General features: G+C 45.7%; 1 protein-coding gene across 1 annotated transcript in view; it reads right to left on the bottom strand.

The window, feature by feature from the left end:
- Positions 1–17,450, bottom strand: part of eif2s2 (eukaryotic translation initiation factor 2, subunit 2 beta) — a 65,678-nt gene that overhangs the window by 17,592 nt on the left and 30,636 nt on the right. Inside the window, exons 5-7 of the mRNA XM_086005856.1 lie at positions 16,072–16,175; positions 11,682–11,830; positions 4,937–4,993 (exon numbers count right to left, since the gene is read on the bottom strand). Of these exons, the coding sequence (XP_085861982.1) occupies positions 4,937–4,993; positions 11,682–11,830; positions 16,072–16,175 (310 nt within the window). The remainder of the gene's footprint in view (positions 1–4,936; positions 4,994–11,681; positions 11,831–16,071; positions 16,176–17,450) is intronic.

The following is a 17,450-nucleotide window of genomic DNA, read 5'->3' on the forward strand; positions in this document are numbered from 1 at the left end:
GTAGGCGGGGTTTTAAATGAATTTTTTGCATCTGTGTTCACTATGGAGAAAGACGATGCAGACATAGAAATCGGGCAAGGGGGCTGTGACATACTTGAACATATTAGCATCGAGAGGGAGGAGGTGCTAGCGGTTTTAGCAGGCCAAAAAGTGGATAAATCCCCAGGCCCGGACGAGATGTATCCCAGGTTGCTGTGGGAGGCAAAGGAGGAGATTGCAGGGGCTCTGACACAAATTTTCAGAACCTCTCTGGCCACAGGGGATGTACCAGAGGACTGGAGAACAGCTAACGTAGTACCATTATTCAAGAAGGGTAGCAGGGATAAACCAGGGAATTACAGGCCAGTGAGCCTAACATCTGTGGTAGGGAAATTATTGGAAAAAATTCTGAGGGACAAAATTAGTCTCCACTTGGAGAGGCAAGGATTAATCGGGGATAGTCAGCATGGCTTTGTCAAGGGTAAATCATGTCTGACAAATCTGATTGAATTTTTCGAGGGGGTGACTAGGGGGGTGGATGAGGGAAATGCTGTGGATGTGGTTTACATGGACTTCAGTAAAGCTTTTGACAAAGTCCCGCATAGGAGACTGGTCAAGAAGGTAAGAGCCCATGGGATCCAGGGTGCCTTGGCGCGTTGGATCCTAAACTGGCTGAGTGGCAGGAGGCAGAGGGTGATGGTCGAAGGTTGCTTTTGTGACTGGAAGCCTGTGTCCAGTGGGGTACCTCAGGGATCGGTGCTGGGTCCCTTGTTGTTTGTGATCTACATAAATGATTTGGATGAGAATGTAAAAGGTATGATCAGTAAGTTCGCAGATGACACGAAAATTGGTGGGGTGGTAAATTGTGAGGAGGAAAGCCTCAGGCTACAGGACGATATAAACGGGTTGGTCAGATGGGCGGAAAAGTGGCAAATGGAATTTAACCCTGAAAAGTGCGAGGTGATGCATTTTGGACGGACAAATAAGGCAAGGGAATACACAATGAGTGGTAGGACCCTAGGAAGTACAGAGGGTCAGAGGGACCTTGGTGTACATGTACATAGATCCCTGAAGGCAGCGGAACAGGTAGATAAGGTGGTTAAAAAGGCATATGGGATACTTGCCTTCATTAGCCGAGGCATAGAATATAAGAGCAGGGAGGTTATGATGGAGCTGTACAAAACGCTGGTGAGGCCACAGCTGGTGTACTGTGTGCAGTTCTGGTCGCCTCACTATAGGAAGGGTGTGATTGCTTTGGAGAGGTTGCAGAGAAGATTCACCAGGATGTTACCTGGGATGGAGCGCCTCAGCTATGAAGAGAGGCTGGACAGGCTGGGGTTGTTTTCCTTGGAGCAAAGAAGGCTGAGGGGGGACCTGATTGAGGTGTACAAAATGATGAGGGGCATAGATAGGGTAGATAAAGAGGAACTTTTCCCCTTAGTAGGGGGGTCAATAACAAGGGGGCATAGATTCAGGGTAAGGGGCAGGAGATTTAGAGGGGATTTGAGGAGGAACTTTTTCACCCAGAGGGTGGTTGGGATGTGGAACTCAATGCCTGAAAGGGTGGTAGAGGCAGGAACCCTCACAACATTCAAGAAGCATTTGGATGAGCACTTGAAATGCCATTGCATACAAGGCTATGGACCAAATGCTGGAAAATGGGATTAGACTGGACAGGGATGGATGGGCGGCGCAGACACGATGGGCCGAAGGGCCTCTTTCTGTGCTGTAAAACTCTATGACTCTATGAGACCTGGGTGTCCTTGTGCACCAGTCGCTGAAGGTAAGCATGCAGGTGCAGCAGGCAGTTAAGGCGGCAAATAGTATGTTGGACTTCATAGCAAGAGGATTTGAGTACAGGAACAAGGATGTCTTGCTGCAGTTGTACAGGGCCTTGGTGAGACCACACCTTGAGTATTGCGTGCAGTTTTGGTCGCCTTATCTGAGGAAGGATCTTCTTGCCATGGAGACTGTGCAGCGAAGATTCACCAGACTGATACCTGGGATGGCAGGAATGACGTATGAGGAGAGATTGGGTCGATTAGGCTTATATTCGCTAGAGTTTAGAAGAATGAGAGGGGATCTCATTGAAACTTATAAAATTCTAACAGGACTAGACGCAGGAAGGATGTTCCCGATGGCGGGGGAGTCCAGAACCAGGGGTCACAGTCTAAGGATAAGAGGTAAGCCATTTAGGACAGAAATGAGGAGGAATTTCTTCACCCAGAGAGTGGTGAACCTGTGGAATTCTCTGCCACACAGGGCAGTTGAGGCCAATTCATTAAATATATTCAAGAAGGAGTTGGATATATTTCTTGAGGCTAAAGGGATCAAGGGATATGGGGAGAAAGCAGGGACAGGGCACTGAGTTTGGATGATCAGCCATGATCTCCTTGAATGGTGGAGCAGGCTCAAGGGGCCGAATGGCCTACTCCTGCTCCTATCTTCTATGTTTCTATGTAACAGCTGTCGCACCGAGTGTGCCCAGTAGGGATCTGACTGATCTCCACTCAATGCATCCCTACAGCGGACACCACAAATTTTACTGATACATACAAGGTACTTGATATACCTATCAATTCCTCCAATAAAAGGCGAAGAGTTACGAAGGTGACTAAAGGTTTTTATTGACTAAATAACAGAGCCCACTCTCGTGGGTGATCCGATCCAAGCAGGAGGAATACCAGCCAGTCGCTCACCTTTATACCTGGCCTGGTGGGTGGAGCCAAGGCGGAGTCGGCAGTGGTCATCCCAGGTATAGCAGTGTGGCAAGAGGCGACCTCGTACCGTGATACAATAGTGGTCAGTGATACAGTTATAACGAACAGTGGTGAACAGTGCTAACTACTAACAGTGATACGATAGTGAACGTGGTTTACCACAGTACTTCAACACACAATTCTCTGATTTGTGTAAATAGGCACTATCAATTCATAGCGCGTTAACGACATACATAGAATGACGCATAGAATGATGCAGCTCAGAAGGCTGCCATTCAGCCCATCGTGCCTGTGATATATAAACAAGACGGTCTAAAAACGCAAAGCATTGGCCATCCTACATAAAGAGTCATGAACCACGAATGAGAACAGATTTGCTTGGGCAAAACTGTAGGAAAAGATTTTGTTTACTCAGCCAGCACTTTACAAAAGTATAAAATGGTGCCAACATCTGTATGTGACAACATTACGCTCAACAATACAAATTGTTTTTGCATGGAGGGGGGAGGCGGGGCAAGAGCGTAAGTAAAAAGGTTGCCATTCGAAACCAATGAGCATAAGCATTATAGCTTTGACTGTATATCCACGGGGCATAAATCCTGAAGCAGCCGTTGTACAGGCCAAGAGGACAAACCAGGTACGGTACTGTGGGCTATCGAGTCTCCGCCATGAAGTATTGAGTGTAGTGTTCAATTATATATGCACTGTCTACAATAAACTCCAAGATGCATCTCACAAGGAGAAAAAAGGTGTTGGGAGACAGAAAGTCAAGTCAAACGTGAAGATTAAGAGTGAAAGTAGTTCACATGCAGCAAGTACAGCAACGCCTGCTGGCTGAACATTGGTTCTCAATCAATTTCCACTTGTAAAAAAAAAAAGAAATTTGAGCAACAAAGACACTGAAATCGTGTCAAAATATAAATGTTGCTCATCTTGAAAAGAGCCACAAGATGAAAGTGCGATTTACGCTGGCAGGCTCTCTTAAGGGTTAGACTTTGTAGCTTTAACAGGACAGAGCTGCATTTTAGCAGCTGAACACACTTGGATAACCTAGTGCAACACTTCTGTCTTCATAAAATGGTGCACCATTACTTTGAGTAACGGGGCCCACTCGTATTGGATAAAACTGGCAGCCTTTGTATATCACTGTTAACCAAAGTTACAAGGGCTTATAATATTTAGAAGTTTTTTTTAAATGCGCAATCGTTAAATGGACCAATATTTGTAAATTTGTTCCAAGTTCAGAAATACTGTAGTATTAAATCGAGAGGCCATGCCAGTGTTTTCTAGGTAGTTCAAGGGGACACTAATAGCCCACTACACATTTTGTAATTAATTTTGTTTTCTCTGGTGAACCTAATTGCTCCATTTTCTCCCAAGGCCACATGTCCCCCCTGTGGATGAGAAGCTATTAATCTGAACTCAGGTGTCGGTTTAAAAAATAGAATTTACTGCAAAAGTTACTGAAATGAGGCTGTAAATATAGTAACAAGAGGAAAACAGCTTTTTTTTAAGCTTTGAAAACCCATCTTAAAAGATTTGCGTTTCCATAGCGTCTCATCACAGCTCAAAACACCTCATATCAAACGAGCTGCTTTCACAATCTGGCAACGAACATAAATAAGCAGGTCAAGCCACATGCAAGATCCCCCCAAGTGGCGATACAAATGAAACACGGCATTAATTGAGGGGCGAAGGTTGTCAGGGGTCAATAGCCTAAACAGAATAATTCTGTTCTCTCCACAGGCGCTGCCTGGCGTGCTGTTTTGTGTACCAGGAGGAGACGCTCCTCTTCCAACTGTGATGTGAGACGAGTCACCTGAACCACGGGAGCAGGCAGATTCTGCCTTCAGTTATTTCATCAGGACTCACACTAGCTGCTAGGATGTGTGCAAGGGGAGGCTGCTGACTCACCCCGCCTGCTCCCCGCCAAGTGAGGCATCTGCCCTTTAGCATTCCCCACAAAAGCATGACCGAGATCAGCTAATGCAGATATTGGAACCACCCCCACCGCAATAAACATGGTAACGTACATCAGTGCATCAATTTCTCCTTTTAAAAAATATGAAATCAAGATCCATCGCGGAACGGCGACAGACCAGAGGTAAACACGCCATGAAGGCTATGTCAACGGGCTCGATTGGTGAGAGGCTTCATTAAGATTTCAATTTTTCCTACAATGTTGAATTCAAATGTTTCAAAACTATTTAAAGATATTTCTTAAAACTCCCTCTTACCTTGTACCCAACTCAGCCAATAAAAATGCCAGAAGATGTTTAGGTTGACGATGTAACCTAGAGGCAGAGAAACAAAACAATTGCTTATAAGTCCTACGTCTTTTAATGCCAAAAACAAAGCTGCAAGTTACCGTTCCACATCCCCTAGGTGCTAAAACCATCGAGGTAATAATGTTCTATGAAGAGGGCCATTGAGTTCTTTGGGGCCTTATCATTGAACTGCAACATCTATTATAAAGATAATTAACATCCATTTCATGAACATTCCAGCTGGGATGAATTAATAAAACATTTGTGTGAACAGTTGCGCTGCTCCAGTAATTAATGCCAAATACATTAAAAAAAAACAGTATAGCATCCAAAAGCTTTTAAAACGGCTGTATGTTACAGGATATTATACACAATACCAGAATAGTTCAGCGGTTTCACCATTACCGGAACTATTTTTTTACATAGGATATACGGCACAGAAACAGGCCATTCGGCCCAACCAGTCCAGGCCGGTGTTTATGCTCCACTCGAGCCTCCTCCCGTCTTTCCTCATCTAAATCTATCGGCATAACCCTCTATTCCCTTCTCCCTCATATGCTTATCTAAAATCCCCCTTAAATGCATCTATACTATTCGCTTCGACCACTCCCTGTGGTAGCGAGTTCCACATTCTCACCACTCTCTGAGTAAAGAAGTTTCTTCTGAATTCCCTATTTGATTTCTTGGTGACTATCTTATATTGATGGCCTCCAGTTATGCTCGTCCCCACAAGTGGAAACAGTCTCTCTCTCTCTCTGTATCCACGCTATCAAAATCTTTCATGATTTTAAAGACCTCTATTCGGTCACCCCTCAGCCTTCTCATTTCGAGAAAAAAGAGATTCAGCCTGTTCATCCTTCCCTGATAGGTGTACCCCCACATTTCTGGTATCATCCTTGTAAATCTTCTCTGCACCCTCTCCAGTGCCTCTATATCCTTTTTATAATATGGCGACCAGAATTGCACACACTACTCCAAGTGTGGTCTAACCTGGGTTGGATACAGGTTTAGCATAACTTCACTACTTTTCAATTCTATCCCTCTAGAAATAAACCCTAGTGCTTGGTTTGCTTTTTTATGGCCTTGTTAACCTGTGTCGATACTTTGTGATTTGTGTATTTGTACTCCCAGATCCCTTTGTTCCTCTACCCCATTTAGATTCTTATTTTCCAAGCAATAGGTGACCCCTCCTATTTTTCTTACCAAAATGTAATACCTCACATTGATCTGTGTTGAATTTCATTTGCCAATTATATGTCCATTCTGCAAGTTTATTCATGTCTTCCTGTAATTTGTTGCAGTCCTCCTCAGTATTGACTACCCCCCCCAATTTGGTGTTGTCCGCAAATTTAGAAATTGCGTTTTTGATTCCGAAGTCTAAATCATTAATATAAATTGTGAACAACAGTGGTCCCAGCACTAATCCTTGTGGATCACCACGTCCCACCTTCTGCCACTGTGAATAGCTACCCTGTACCCCTACTCTCTGCTTTCTGTCCTGAAGCCAGCTAGCTACCCATTCTGCTACTTGTCCCGACTCCACATCCTCTGACCTTGTTCATCAGTCTATCAAAGGCCTTTTGAAAATCTAGATAAATTACATCGACTGCATTACCCTTGTCTACTCTCTGTTACCTCTTCAAAAAAATTCAATGAGGTTGGTCAAGCAAGACTTTCCCTTTTGAAAATCCATACTGACTATTTATTACTATGTTTTTGGTTTCTAGATGTTCTTGTATTTTTTCCTTTAGTAGGGATTCCATTATTTTTCCTACCACCAATGTTAAGCTGACTGGTCTATAATTCCCTGGACATGTTCTATCCCCCTTCTTAAATATAGGTATTACGTTAGCTATCCGCCAGCCCTCTGGGACCACACCTTTTTCTAACGAATTACTAAATGTGTGTAGTAATGCCTCTGCTATTTCTTCCCTAGATTCTTTTAAAATATAAGAGAACTTGAAAATGCTTTAATGTGTCACTCTAGGTCAGGACAACGTTTTATGTTAAATGAAATATCAGTACGATTCCTGTTATATTATATGGATGTTCTCCAGTGAAATGTACTTTCTACCTTTGTGGGGGGGGGTTTACATTTTCCAATTTTTGCTTCTCCTGAAGGTGCTGAATCTTTTTCATTCCAAGGACACCTCAGTACTTTGCCCAAGAGGGCGTACTTCATGTGTGGCCAGTCGGTGGGGTCAGGATTATTCAGCAGATCCCTAATGTCCACAGACACACACCATCCAACAGGAGTCCCTGGATTTCAACGTTTTGTTTATAAAAGTCAGTGAATTTCCGAGATGACCATCAAGAGAAATCAGGCCAGCTTTAGAATATTCACGGCAGATTCGGCGGGGGACAGAATAGACTGGCGTGGTTTTATGTCACTTAAACAGGAAACTCTCTTAACCAGCACCTAATAACCGGAAACCTCTCTTATCCGGCAACATTTCAGGAGTAGGTTAAGGTAAGTTTTACTATATATTAGTGGCCGTGTAACCAGGGTTCCTGGATCTGTGGCCGTGTAACCGGGGCTCCTGCACAAGTGCCGTGTAACCGGGGCTCCTGCACCTGTGGCCGTGCACGGGGCTCTCATACCTTGGTAATTATACCTCGCTTTAATCCGGACTTTTTGATCAACCGGCACCACGCCGGTCCCGTTGGTGCCGGATAAAAAAAAGTTTCCTGTACTGTACTTAGAAAAAAACCTTACTATAAAATCAACAGAAATATTGATGCAAGAGAGCAGTAAGAAGACAAAGGTTTCTGTAGCAGAACTTTAAAACAAAAAGATTGAATAGTTTAATATTCTCTGTACTTTCTCCATTTAATTGGTTTGGCAAGCAGTGTTCTTGTTTAAACAAGGGCAGATGATATCTTGGAAGGGCAGGAGCACAGGGGATCTGAATTAACAAACAGTTGATGCTGAATGTTCCCTGGGGTTATAACTGTATTATCATCAACAGTTCAGGCTTAACTCCTCCTAGCCAGACCCCCTCCGCTAAATCTACCTAAACAAAAATATTATTAAAAAAATTGACAGAAAAAGACATAAGATATTACAAAAGCAAAATACTGCGGATGCAGGAAATCTGAAATAAAAACAGAACTGGAAAAAGAGAGGCAACAGATTTTACGCAAGTGCAGGGGCATTTACATCTCACTTTTCCCCAGTTCTGACGAAAGATCATCGACCTGAAATGCTAACTGTTTCTCTCTCCACAGATGATGCCTGACCTGCTGAGTATTTCCAGCATTTTCTGCTTTCATAACACAAGATATTGCTTTGTAACCATTTACATTAAAAATAAAAATGGGGTCCTGATAGTGAGACTTGCATTTCTATGTAGCTACCATTCTGAGACTCAAAGACTTGCGTTTATGTAGCGCCTTTCACGACCTCTGGACGTCCCACGTCCTCCATTGGGGAGAAAGCAGGGACCGGGTACTGAATTTGGATGATCAGCCATGATCTCATTAAATGGCGGAGCAGGCTCGAGGGGCCGAATGGCCTACTCCTGCTCCTATCTTTTATGTTTCTTCTATGTTTCTAAAGAGCTTTACAGCCAATGAAGTGCTTCTGAAGTGGAGTCACTGCTGTAATGTAGGAAACACGGCAGCCAATCTGTGCACAGCAAGCTCCCACAAACAGCAATGAGATAATGACCCAGATCATTTGTTTTTAAAAAAGTGATGTTGGTTGAGGGATGGGTGCAGGCTCCAGCCAGACAGCATCTTGCTCGTACGGCCTTGCTCAGATTCCAATTTTCCTGCCAAAAGGTGGCCTTGCGCACACATGCTTATAGGCACGTACACAGGCTCGGGTCGGGGGAGGTGTGTCCATATTCTCAAAACATTGAGATTCGTTTTGGGTAAGCTGTAAACGTGTCCGGATGATCAAAAGTAATAGTATTTACAGCACAGAAACAGGTCATTCAGGCCAACAAGTCCATGCTGGTGTTCATGCTCCACGAGATAATCCTCAGATAATGAAGCAGTCCGTGCCCACATGCAACAAGACCTGGATGACGTTCAGGCTTGGGCTGATAAGCAGCAGGTAACATTCACACCACACATGTGCCAGGCAATGACTATCTCTAACAAGAGAGAGTCTAACCACCGCCCCACGACATTCAACGGCATTACCATCGCCAAATCCCCCACCATCAACATCCTGTGGGTCACCATTGACCAGAAACTTAACTGGACCAGCCACATAAATACTGTGGCAACAAGAACAGGTCAGAGGCTGGGTATGCTGCGGCGAGTGTCTCGCCTCCTGACTCCCCAAAGCCTTTCCACCACCTACAAGGCACAAGTCAGGAGTGTGATGGCAAGTGGAGAGTATTCCTGGATGAGTGCAGCTCCAACAACACTCAAGAAGCTCGACACCATCCAGGACAAAGCAGCCCACTTGATTGGCACCCCATCCACCACCTTAAGCATTCACTCCCTCCACCACCGGCGCACCGTGGCTGCAGTGTGTACCATCTACAGGATGCACTGCAGCAACTCGCCAAGGCTTCTTCGGCAGCACCTCCCAAACCTGCGACCTCTTCCACCTAGAAGGACAAGGGCAGCAGGTGCATGGGAACACCACCACCTCCAAGTTCCCCTCCAAGTCACACACCATCCTGACCTGGAAATATATCGCCGATCCTTCATTGTTGTTGGGTCAAAATCCTGGAACTCCCTCCCTAACAGCACTGTGGGAGCACCTTCACCACACGGACTGCAGCGGTTCAAGAAGGCGGCTCACCACCACCTTCTCAAGGGTAATTAGGGATGGGCAATAAATGCTGGCCTTGCCAGTGACGCCCACATCCCAGGAACAAATTAAAAAAAACAAGGCTCCACAACCACTTCCCGAGCATGGTTTAAAACTGGTTTCACCTCACACTGGAGACATACTCATTTGTTAACTGTCACCCCCCAGGTGACTTTGGAAGCTATACTGCGTGCGAATTGACTGTTGACTAAACTTCATTGGCGGCAGGGCTCTTTGGGACGCGCTGAGTCTGCGAAAGCTGCGGTGTAAGTCTAATGGCAAGTCCCTTCTTTCTTTCTGAATTTTAACAATAAAAGCTTCCCCCACACCAATCTGCGACGGCGGATAAAATTTGGCAGCGCTACCCGAATTCCAACGTTAATAAACTCTTAGGAATTGTAATAAGTAAAAATTGGACATTTTAAGAAAATAAAGTGTTGCAACTGACACCTGGTAATATGTCTGAGGCAGCGATTCAACGCAGAGATTCTGCTCATGTTTAAAAACAGCTCCAGCTGCAGGATAGCGGTTTACGAGACACGCTCTGTTAAATTACTATTGTATAAACTGCAAGTTTTCACTTTCCGTATAGGCACCGTGCGGAACATTCTAGAACCATTACATATTTCTGCGCAAACCTGTCCTGCCATCATCTTTTATTAGCTACAAAATCAAAGCGGAGAGTCAGCAGATGAAGACAGGAGCCCTTACAGCATCAAAGCATTAAATGAAAAAGGCAGATGAAGATAGGACTCTGTATGGCATCAAAGCAGAAAAGGGAATGCGGGGGGGGGGGGGGGGGAGAGACAGGACTCTGAACAGCAACAGGGTGGAGTGCACAAGTCGGAGAACAGCCAGTTAGTTAACAGGCAGTTTTTTGCCTAATCCCTATTTTTATTCCTGAAGTGTGGGATTCCCGACGGCTCCAAACCACGCCAAGTTAGCGAGGCGGACTGTCGGGCTGAAGGACTTGGAGGGTTTGAGATGTCTGGTGTTCAGGTGAGTGATGGGTGCATGAGTGCAGAGGTAAGTGTGTTTGGTATGTGTAAAGTGTTTAAAGAAGTTTTACTTACCTTTACTTACTAATGCAGGCTTCCTTCCTTCAGGTCTCAGGAGTCCCTCATCTCACCGGCTCAGAAAGCAGAATGGCCGCGAGCTGTCAAAAAATCTGCAGCTTCTGCTTTCTGTTCTGGAGAGATCTCTAAATCAGCCTGAGAGGAAGGAATTAACTTAGAGTACAGATTGTCAGTGTTTCACAGCTTCAAAGAGCTGTCAAACGCTGATATTTCATCTGTCAAAAGCTCTTGACAGATGAAATGTCAATCTGTGACATCACCTGTTGCCAGGTGGCCCTTAATTGGCCTGCTGAGCCCGCTGGTCAATCAAGGGAAGATCGAGTGGGTTGGCCACAACTCAATGGAGACGGGACTACAACCCCAAAAGTGGGAGTCCCGCCTCCTACTCGCCTCCATTGATAAAATCCAGCCCACAATGTCTGGCACCACGCACAAGGTGTGGTCAAGGTACCTGCTGCCCTCCTGTGGAAAGGCACCACAGGAAAAGTCAGCACCCACAGGACAGGAAGGGAAAATAGAGCAACTGTTGGAGAAAGAGGTTTCTGGCAACAAAAGTTTGCTATATAACATCTGATGCCATTTTCACAAAATCTCCAGGACCTGATGCTTTCCACCCTAGGGTATTAAAACAGGCAGGGAAATTGTAGATGCGTTAGTTATAACTTTCCAAAGCTGTTTTTCTGTGGATCTTCATAACGTATTCTCTATAGACATCAAATTAAAACTTGCTCACTGATCAAAAGCAGACTTCAGTTTTGGGTCGATATTGGTGACCAGATTGAAAGGGGAATTGATTGTGAAGAATCGATCTCTGGAAATCGACAGTGAAACACAGCTCTAAGAAGAGGAGGTAATGCTGGGAACTTACAGTTTGCAGATGTCTGTGAAATTCACAAATGACGTCTTCTTGGTTCCTACTCTGACCACCTGAGGTGGTTTCATAACAAACTTTCGCTTCTCTCCCGCCACCATGTCAGGATTTTTCTCTCGCATTATATTAAATACACGAGCCAGCAGCTAAAGAATAGAAAAGGGGAGATTTAATATTAATACCATTAGTATGTTCCGAGCAGGACTTGCAGACACATGCACACAAGATACATAAACAACTGGCCAGAAATGCCAAAGCTACAGGGGACTTATGAGAAGTGCGCATTGAGCGGTTATACCAATAAATCACACTGGGGTGTACGGAAGGCCCGCTGTGTAAATGGAAGTTTGTATCTTTCCAATAATGGATTGAGCTGTAGATTTAGATTTCTCCAACTCCTGACTTTCCTTCATTGCAGGGAAGCCATAACTTTTTTTTATTTTACTAGCTGATCTCCCGTGGCATTGCAGCATGGGTAGTCAAGATAACTGTAGTCTTCAGGGGAAGTTGGGTAGCCAATTCTGATTGGATGCAAATCTGGAGGTTACATTACATGACCTCTGGCCGCCAACCGCCCCACACAGTCAAACAGCCTTCCCCACTCGCTCCCCCACCTTTACAACAAATAAATATGTTTAAAGAAAGTGAACAGACAACAATGGCCCAGAAATTCGGGTCTCCACGGGTGAGTACGCACGGGGTACTCACCTGTAGGCCCGATGGAAGTGCCGGTTTCCTGCATGCACTGCGCATGCGCGGGAAACCAGCACTTCTGTTCCTCTGAACGAAGAGGTTCAGAGGTTGAACGCGTGCGCGGGGGAGGCTGCGCGTGCGCATCGAACTTCGTGGTTTTTTTTTTGTTGCAGGTTTTCCCGGGAGGGTAAGCCTGTAGAATTTAGAAATATAAAAAACAGGCGTAAGGCCTGCTTTTTACAAGGTAAGTGGTGAATTAATTAAAACATTTTTCCCCCACAGGTTTATTATTTTTAAATACTTTAAAGCAAGGCAAGTTGATTTTTTAAAATAACAGAAAATGCTGGAAAAACTCAGCAGGTCAGGCAACATCCGTGGAGAGAAATTTGAGTTGACGTTTCGGGTTGGACCCTTCTTCAAAACTGGAAAGAAAAGAAACTAGATCGGAGGCAGGGCTGCGATCAGACAAAAGAATAAAAGAAACAAAAGAAGTAAAAGAGATTAGAAGCTAGACGAGATGGTAATAGGCTGGGATTAGGTGTAAAGTGTACTGGCAGGGCAAGAGATAGCTGCCAGGTGTGAGAGAGAAACAAAAGGAAAGGGGGGGGGGGGGGAAAGGAGTGGAACAATTACAAGAGAAAATGAAATGGGGGCCGAGCTTATGATCTGAAATTGTTGAACTCGATATTGAGTCCGGAAGGCTGCAGACTGCCTAATCGGAAGATGAGGTGCTGTTCCTCGAGTTTACGTTGAGCTTCCGTGGAACAATACAAGAGGCCAAGGACGGTGAGGTCCGAGTGGGAATGGAGCGGTGAATTAAAATGACAGGCGACCGGAAGCTCGGGGTCACCCTTACGGACTGAACGGAGGTGTTCCGCAAAGCGGTCACCCAATCTGCGTTTGGTCTCCCCAATGTAGAGGAGACCGCATCGTGAGCAGCGAATACAGTATACTAGATTGCGAGAAGTACAAGTAAATCGCTGTTTCACCTGGAAGGGGTGTTTGGGGCCCTGGACAGTGGGAAGGGGGGAGGTATAGGGGCAGGTGTTACATCTCCTCTGCTTGCACGGGAAGGTGCCAGGCGAAGAGGAAGGGCTGTTTGGGGTGATAGAGGAGTGGACTAGGGTGTCTCGGAGGGAGCGGTCCCTGCGTAATGCTGAAAGGGGAGGGGAGGGGAAGATACGTTTGGTGGTGGGATCACTTTGGAGGTAGCGGAAATGCCGGAGGATGATCCGTTGAATGTGGAGGCTGGTGGGGTGAAAGGTGAGGACAAGGGGAACCCTATCGTGGTTCCGGGAGGGAGGGGCAGGGGTGAGGGCAGAAGTGCGGGAGATAGAACTGACACGGTCGAGGGCAGTGTCAACCACAGTAGAGGGTAATCCTCGGTTGCGGAAAAAGGAAGACATGTCTGAAGCACTGGTGTGGAAGGTGGCGTCGTCGGAGCAGATACGGCGGAGGCGGAGAAACTGGGAGAATGGAATAGAGTCCTTACAGGAAGCGGGGTGGGAGGAAGTGTAGTCCAGGTAGCTGTGGGAGTCAGTGGGCTTGTAGTAAATATTGGTCGATAACCTATCCCCAGAGATGGAGACGGAGAAGTCGAGGACTTCCCACTGTCCAGGGCCCCAAACACCCCTTCCAGGTGAAACAGCGATTTACTTGTACTTCTCGCAATCTAGTATACTGTATTCGCTGCTCACGATGCGGTCTTCTCCCCGACCCGAATTTCTGGGCCAATTTCTTTGACGTCCCTATGATTTTTCTCCCTGGTTTGCTGGCAGCAGTGTCCAGGAGATTCATCCTCGATTCCTGGAGACTCCAGGGCAATCTTTGAGTGTTGGCAACCCAAGATGAAGGGGGGGAGGGGGTTAGAGGGTGGGGAAATAATTGGACCACAGTGTGGAGACATAATTCAGTCCCCAATTTATAGGCGTCACTCAGGAATGTGTGCCAGTCAGACAGAAAACCACGTCACACACGGTGAGTGTGGAAACTCGCAGGTGTTGTGCTGTTAACAAGTCTTTTTCTTTTGACTAAATTTACCAGACAACTGCTGCAACAATTGCTGAAGAGAATAAAGTTTTTTTTTTTACATTTCTGAAGGACAGAAGCAAGAGTGTAACAGCAAGGTATCTTTATCTACCATAGCAAGAGCAGATGACAAACAGAAAACTGCTGGACTGGTTCATTGTGTGGTGAAGAGACGTAATGGTGGTAATAATGTGCATTTTTCTGTATATGTTCATAGCTATGCACATGTATCATAAGGGCATAAAGTAGGACACAATCCCTACTGACTAAAATTGAGGCAATATTTCATTCATGTGCCAGGAGCACTGCTCACCCTTATTTTTAGGAACAAAACATGCCTTCCCCTAAGAGCAAAGCAGTCACAAGACTGGACGGTGTGGTGGATTCGATACTTATACCTCTGTAACGTGGTTTCAAATCCAGCCCGGACCAATGGGCAGAAGGTAGGCAACAGCACAAAACTGACCCCAATTGGCAATTGTTAATGGAAAGAGAGAAATGTCACAGCGGTGCCGATATTGGCGCCGAGGTGCATTATTGGAAAATAATGGCTAACAACACAGAATTGGGCAGTACAGGTCTTTGTATATACAGGTAGGCTACCTTTTATCCGAACTTCCGAAAACCGAAACCCTCTAAAAACCGAAGGTTTTTTCGTTCAGCGTTAAGTCGTGCGCACGACATGACCAGAGTGGCGCACGACCCCGGCCCCCGCCGCCGACCCCCCCGCGGACCCCGACCCCCACCGCCGACCCCCCCGCCCCGCCCCCGACAAATTTCCCAGTCTTATAAAATACCTTCCGAAATCCGAAATTTTCCGAAAACCGAAACACGGCTGGTCCCGAGGTTTTCGGATAAAGGATAGTCTACCTGTACTGTACGATGCCTGATTTAAAGGGACAGCGACCAGATCAAAACAAGACAGAACTGTACCATATCTGCCACAAATGTCAAGTAAATGCAAATGATGAAATTCTGTGGTATGCCAGAGGTGACGGCGAGCACAGGAGGACAAACGAGTTGGTGGGATGTGATGTTTTAGTGAGACAGATAGGAGGTAGGACCAGGAAAGAACAGCGTCATGGAGATGGACTGTACTGGGGAGGGCAGGAAGGTCAGTAGTGGAGGGGGTTGAGAAGGGACGGTGAGCCATAGCTTCAGCCACAAAAGATGTCACTGGATACTTTGACCAGTGTGGTTTCAGTGATGTGAGCATGGCGAAAGCCTGTCTGGAGGATTACAAACAAGGAGTCGTCAGGGTGGGGGGGGGGGGGGGGGGGGGAAGAGATGGTTGCTGCCATTATTTTGATGGAATAAATATCTTTACTTGATACATTCATCGCTGAATAGCTTAACACAAGTACAACCGTGTAGTGCAGTCTCGGGACTTGAATGGGAGACTGCTTGAACATACGAGGTGATGCAGGGGCCATGTTTTCTGCAGCAGCAGAGGGAAGCAAAGGAAAACCAAAGCCAAGAGTAAAAACCCCATCATCTCAACAGTATCTGTAAGGGACCTTTGCTGGAGAAATACTCCTTTCCACTCTTCATTCCACCAATTACAGGAGTTCGAGGTGGGCAAAGAGACAAAGGGAGAGAGGAGAGAGAAGAAAACGAGAGCGAGCGAGCACGCATCAACGCGTACATGAGCGATTTGAATATTTACCTCCTCGTAAGTATAGTCTCGTTCTGATCCTGCCCAGGCTGGGCCACTCTGAGAGGAGAAAGTGATACCATCATCCCTTTTGCTTTCATCATCATCATCAAGTACTGCAGAAATGAATCATATTAGGAAGGACTAGATGCAGCTACATATACACACACACATAGATAAATATGCACATATATCTGACCAAGTTTGTGTGAAACGTGAGAAATGTGCTAGCCTGCAAAATGATGGGAAGGAGTGTTTGCGCTTCCAGTTGTTCCCCTTATGCTCACAATTTCATTGAGGAGATCCCACTGCAGATTCCCCCATACTTATGGGCAAAGGCATCAAAGTACAGGAAACTTTGCGATATCCGGCACCGACGTGATGCCGATTTATGAAAACTTCCGGACAGACCAGCGCTAATGTTGAAGGATACGGAGATCTGACAACAAACACTGTTGCTTAGCAACAGCTTGTAAACAGTCGGCCCGTACCTTGGAAGCGTCTCTGTAGCTTAGCAACAGCTTCAGAGAGGCTTTCCAGAGACTGACTGTTTAAAAAAAAAAAAAAAATGCTAGAAGAAAAAAAACCTAACAAAACGGCTGCTGATTTCTGCCATTAGATCGAGGTTTCCGGACATACAACCTCCGGATAAACCAAAGTTTCCTGTATGCTGCTATATTTTAGTCTGTAAATATATTTTGTGGGGCACCTGTGCAGATTTTTTTTTTTTATATATGCAACTGTTAAACTAGTAAATTCCGTTTGAAACTACTTTTCCACATATGATTTGACACACTAGGCGGGATATTGCTGCTCCCATTTCAGTAATGTCATAGTAAAAGCCAGCTTTCATACAGATCTGGGGTCAATCCCCATCTGTGCTAAGCTAGGTAATCAGCGCTCAGGCAACAGTGGAAAGCGAGTTAGAAAGAAAGACTTGCATTTCTATAGCGCCTTTCATGACCACCGGATGTCTCAAAGCGCTTTACAGCCAATGAAGTACTTTTGAAGTGGAGTCACTGTTGTAATGTGAGAAATGAGTAATGAGTTAGCCTCAACATCCCTGGGTTACAGGAGGAGAGAATTTAAAAAAAGTGAGGCACATTTCGTCCGCCCGATTGCTAAGAGTTAGATGAAGTAGGCTCATGTGGAGCATAAACACCGGCATAGACCTATTGGGCCGAATGGCCCGTTCCTGTGTTGTAACATTCTATGTAATGCCATGTATGTGTGTGGATATTAAGCAGGAAGGCAGTCAACTCCGGCTGTGATGTCCTTCACGGTCAATGTAATTTGCTGGCAGCCACCGTCAGAGAGTGGTCACCTGGACAAGGTCCGGCCAGTGCCTGCGGACCGGTATGCAGCAAAAGTTCTGCCTTCGGGAGGAAAGG

This window comes from Somniosus microcephalus, chromosome 13 (genome assembly GCF_052327205.1).
Source record: "Somniosus microcephalus isolate GS21.2 chromosome 13, FLI_Smic_1.0, whole genome shotgun sequence".
NCBI lineage: Eukaryota > Metazoa > Chordata > Chondrichthyes > Squaliformes > Somniosidae > Somniosus > Somniosus microcephalus.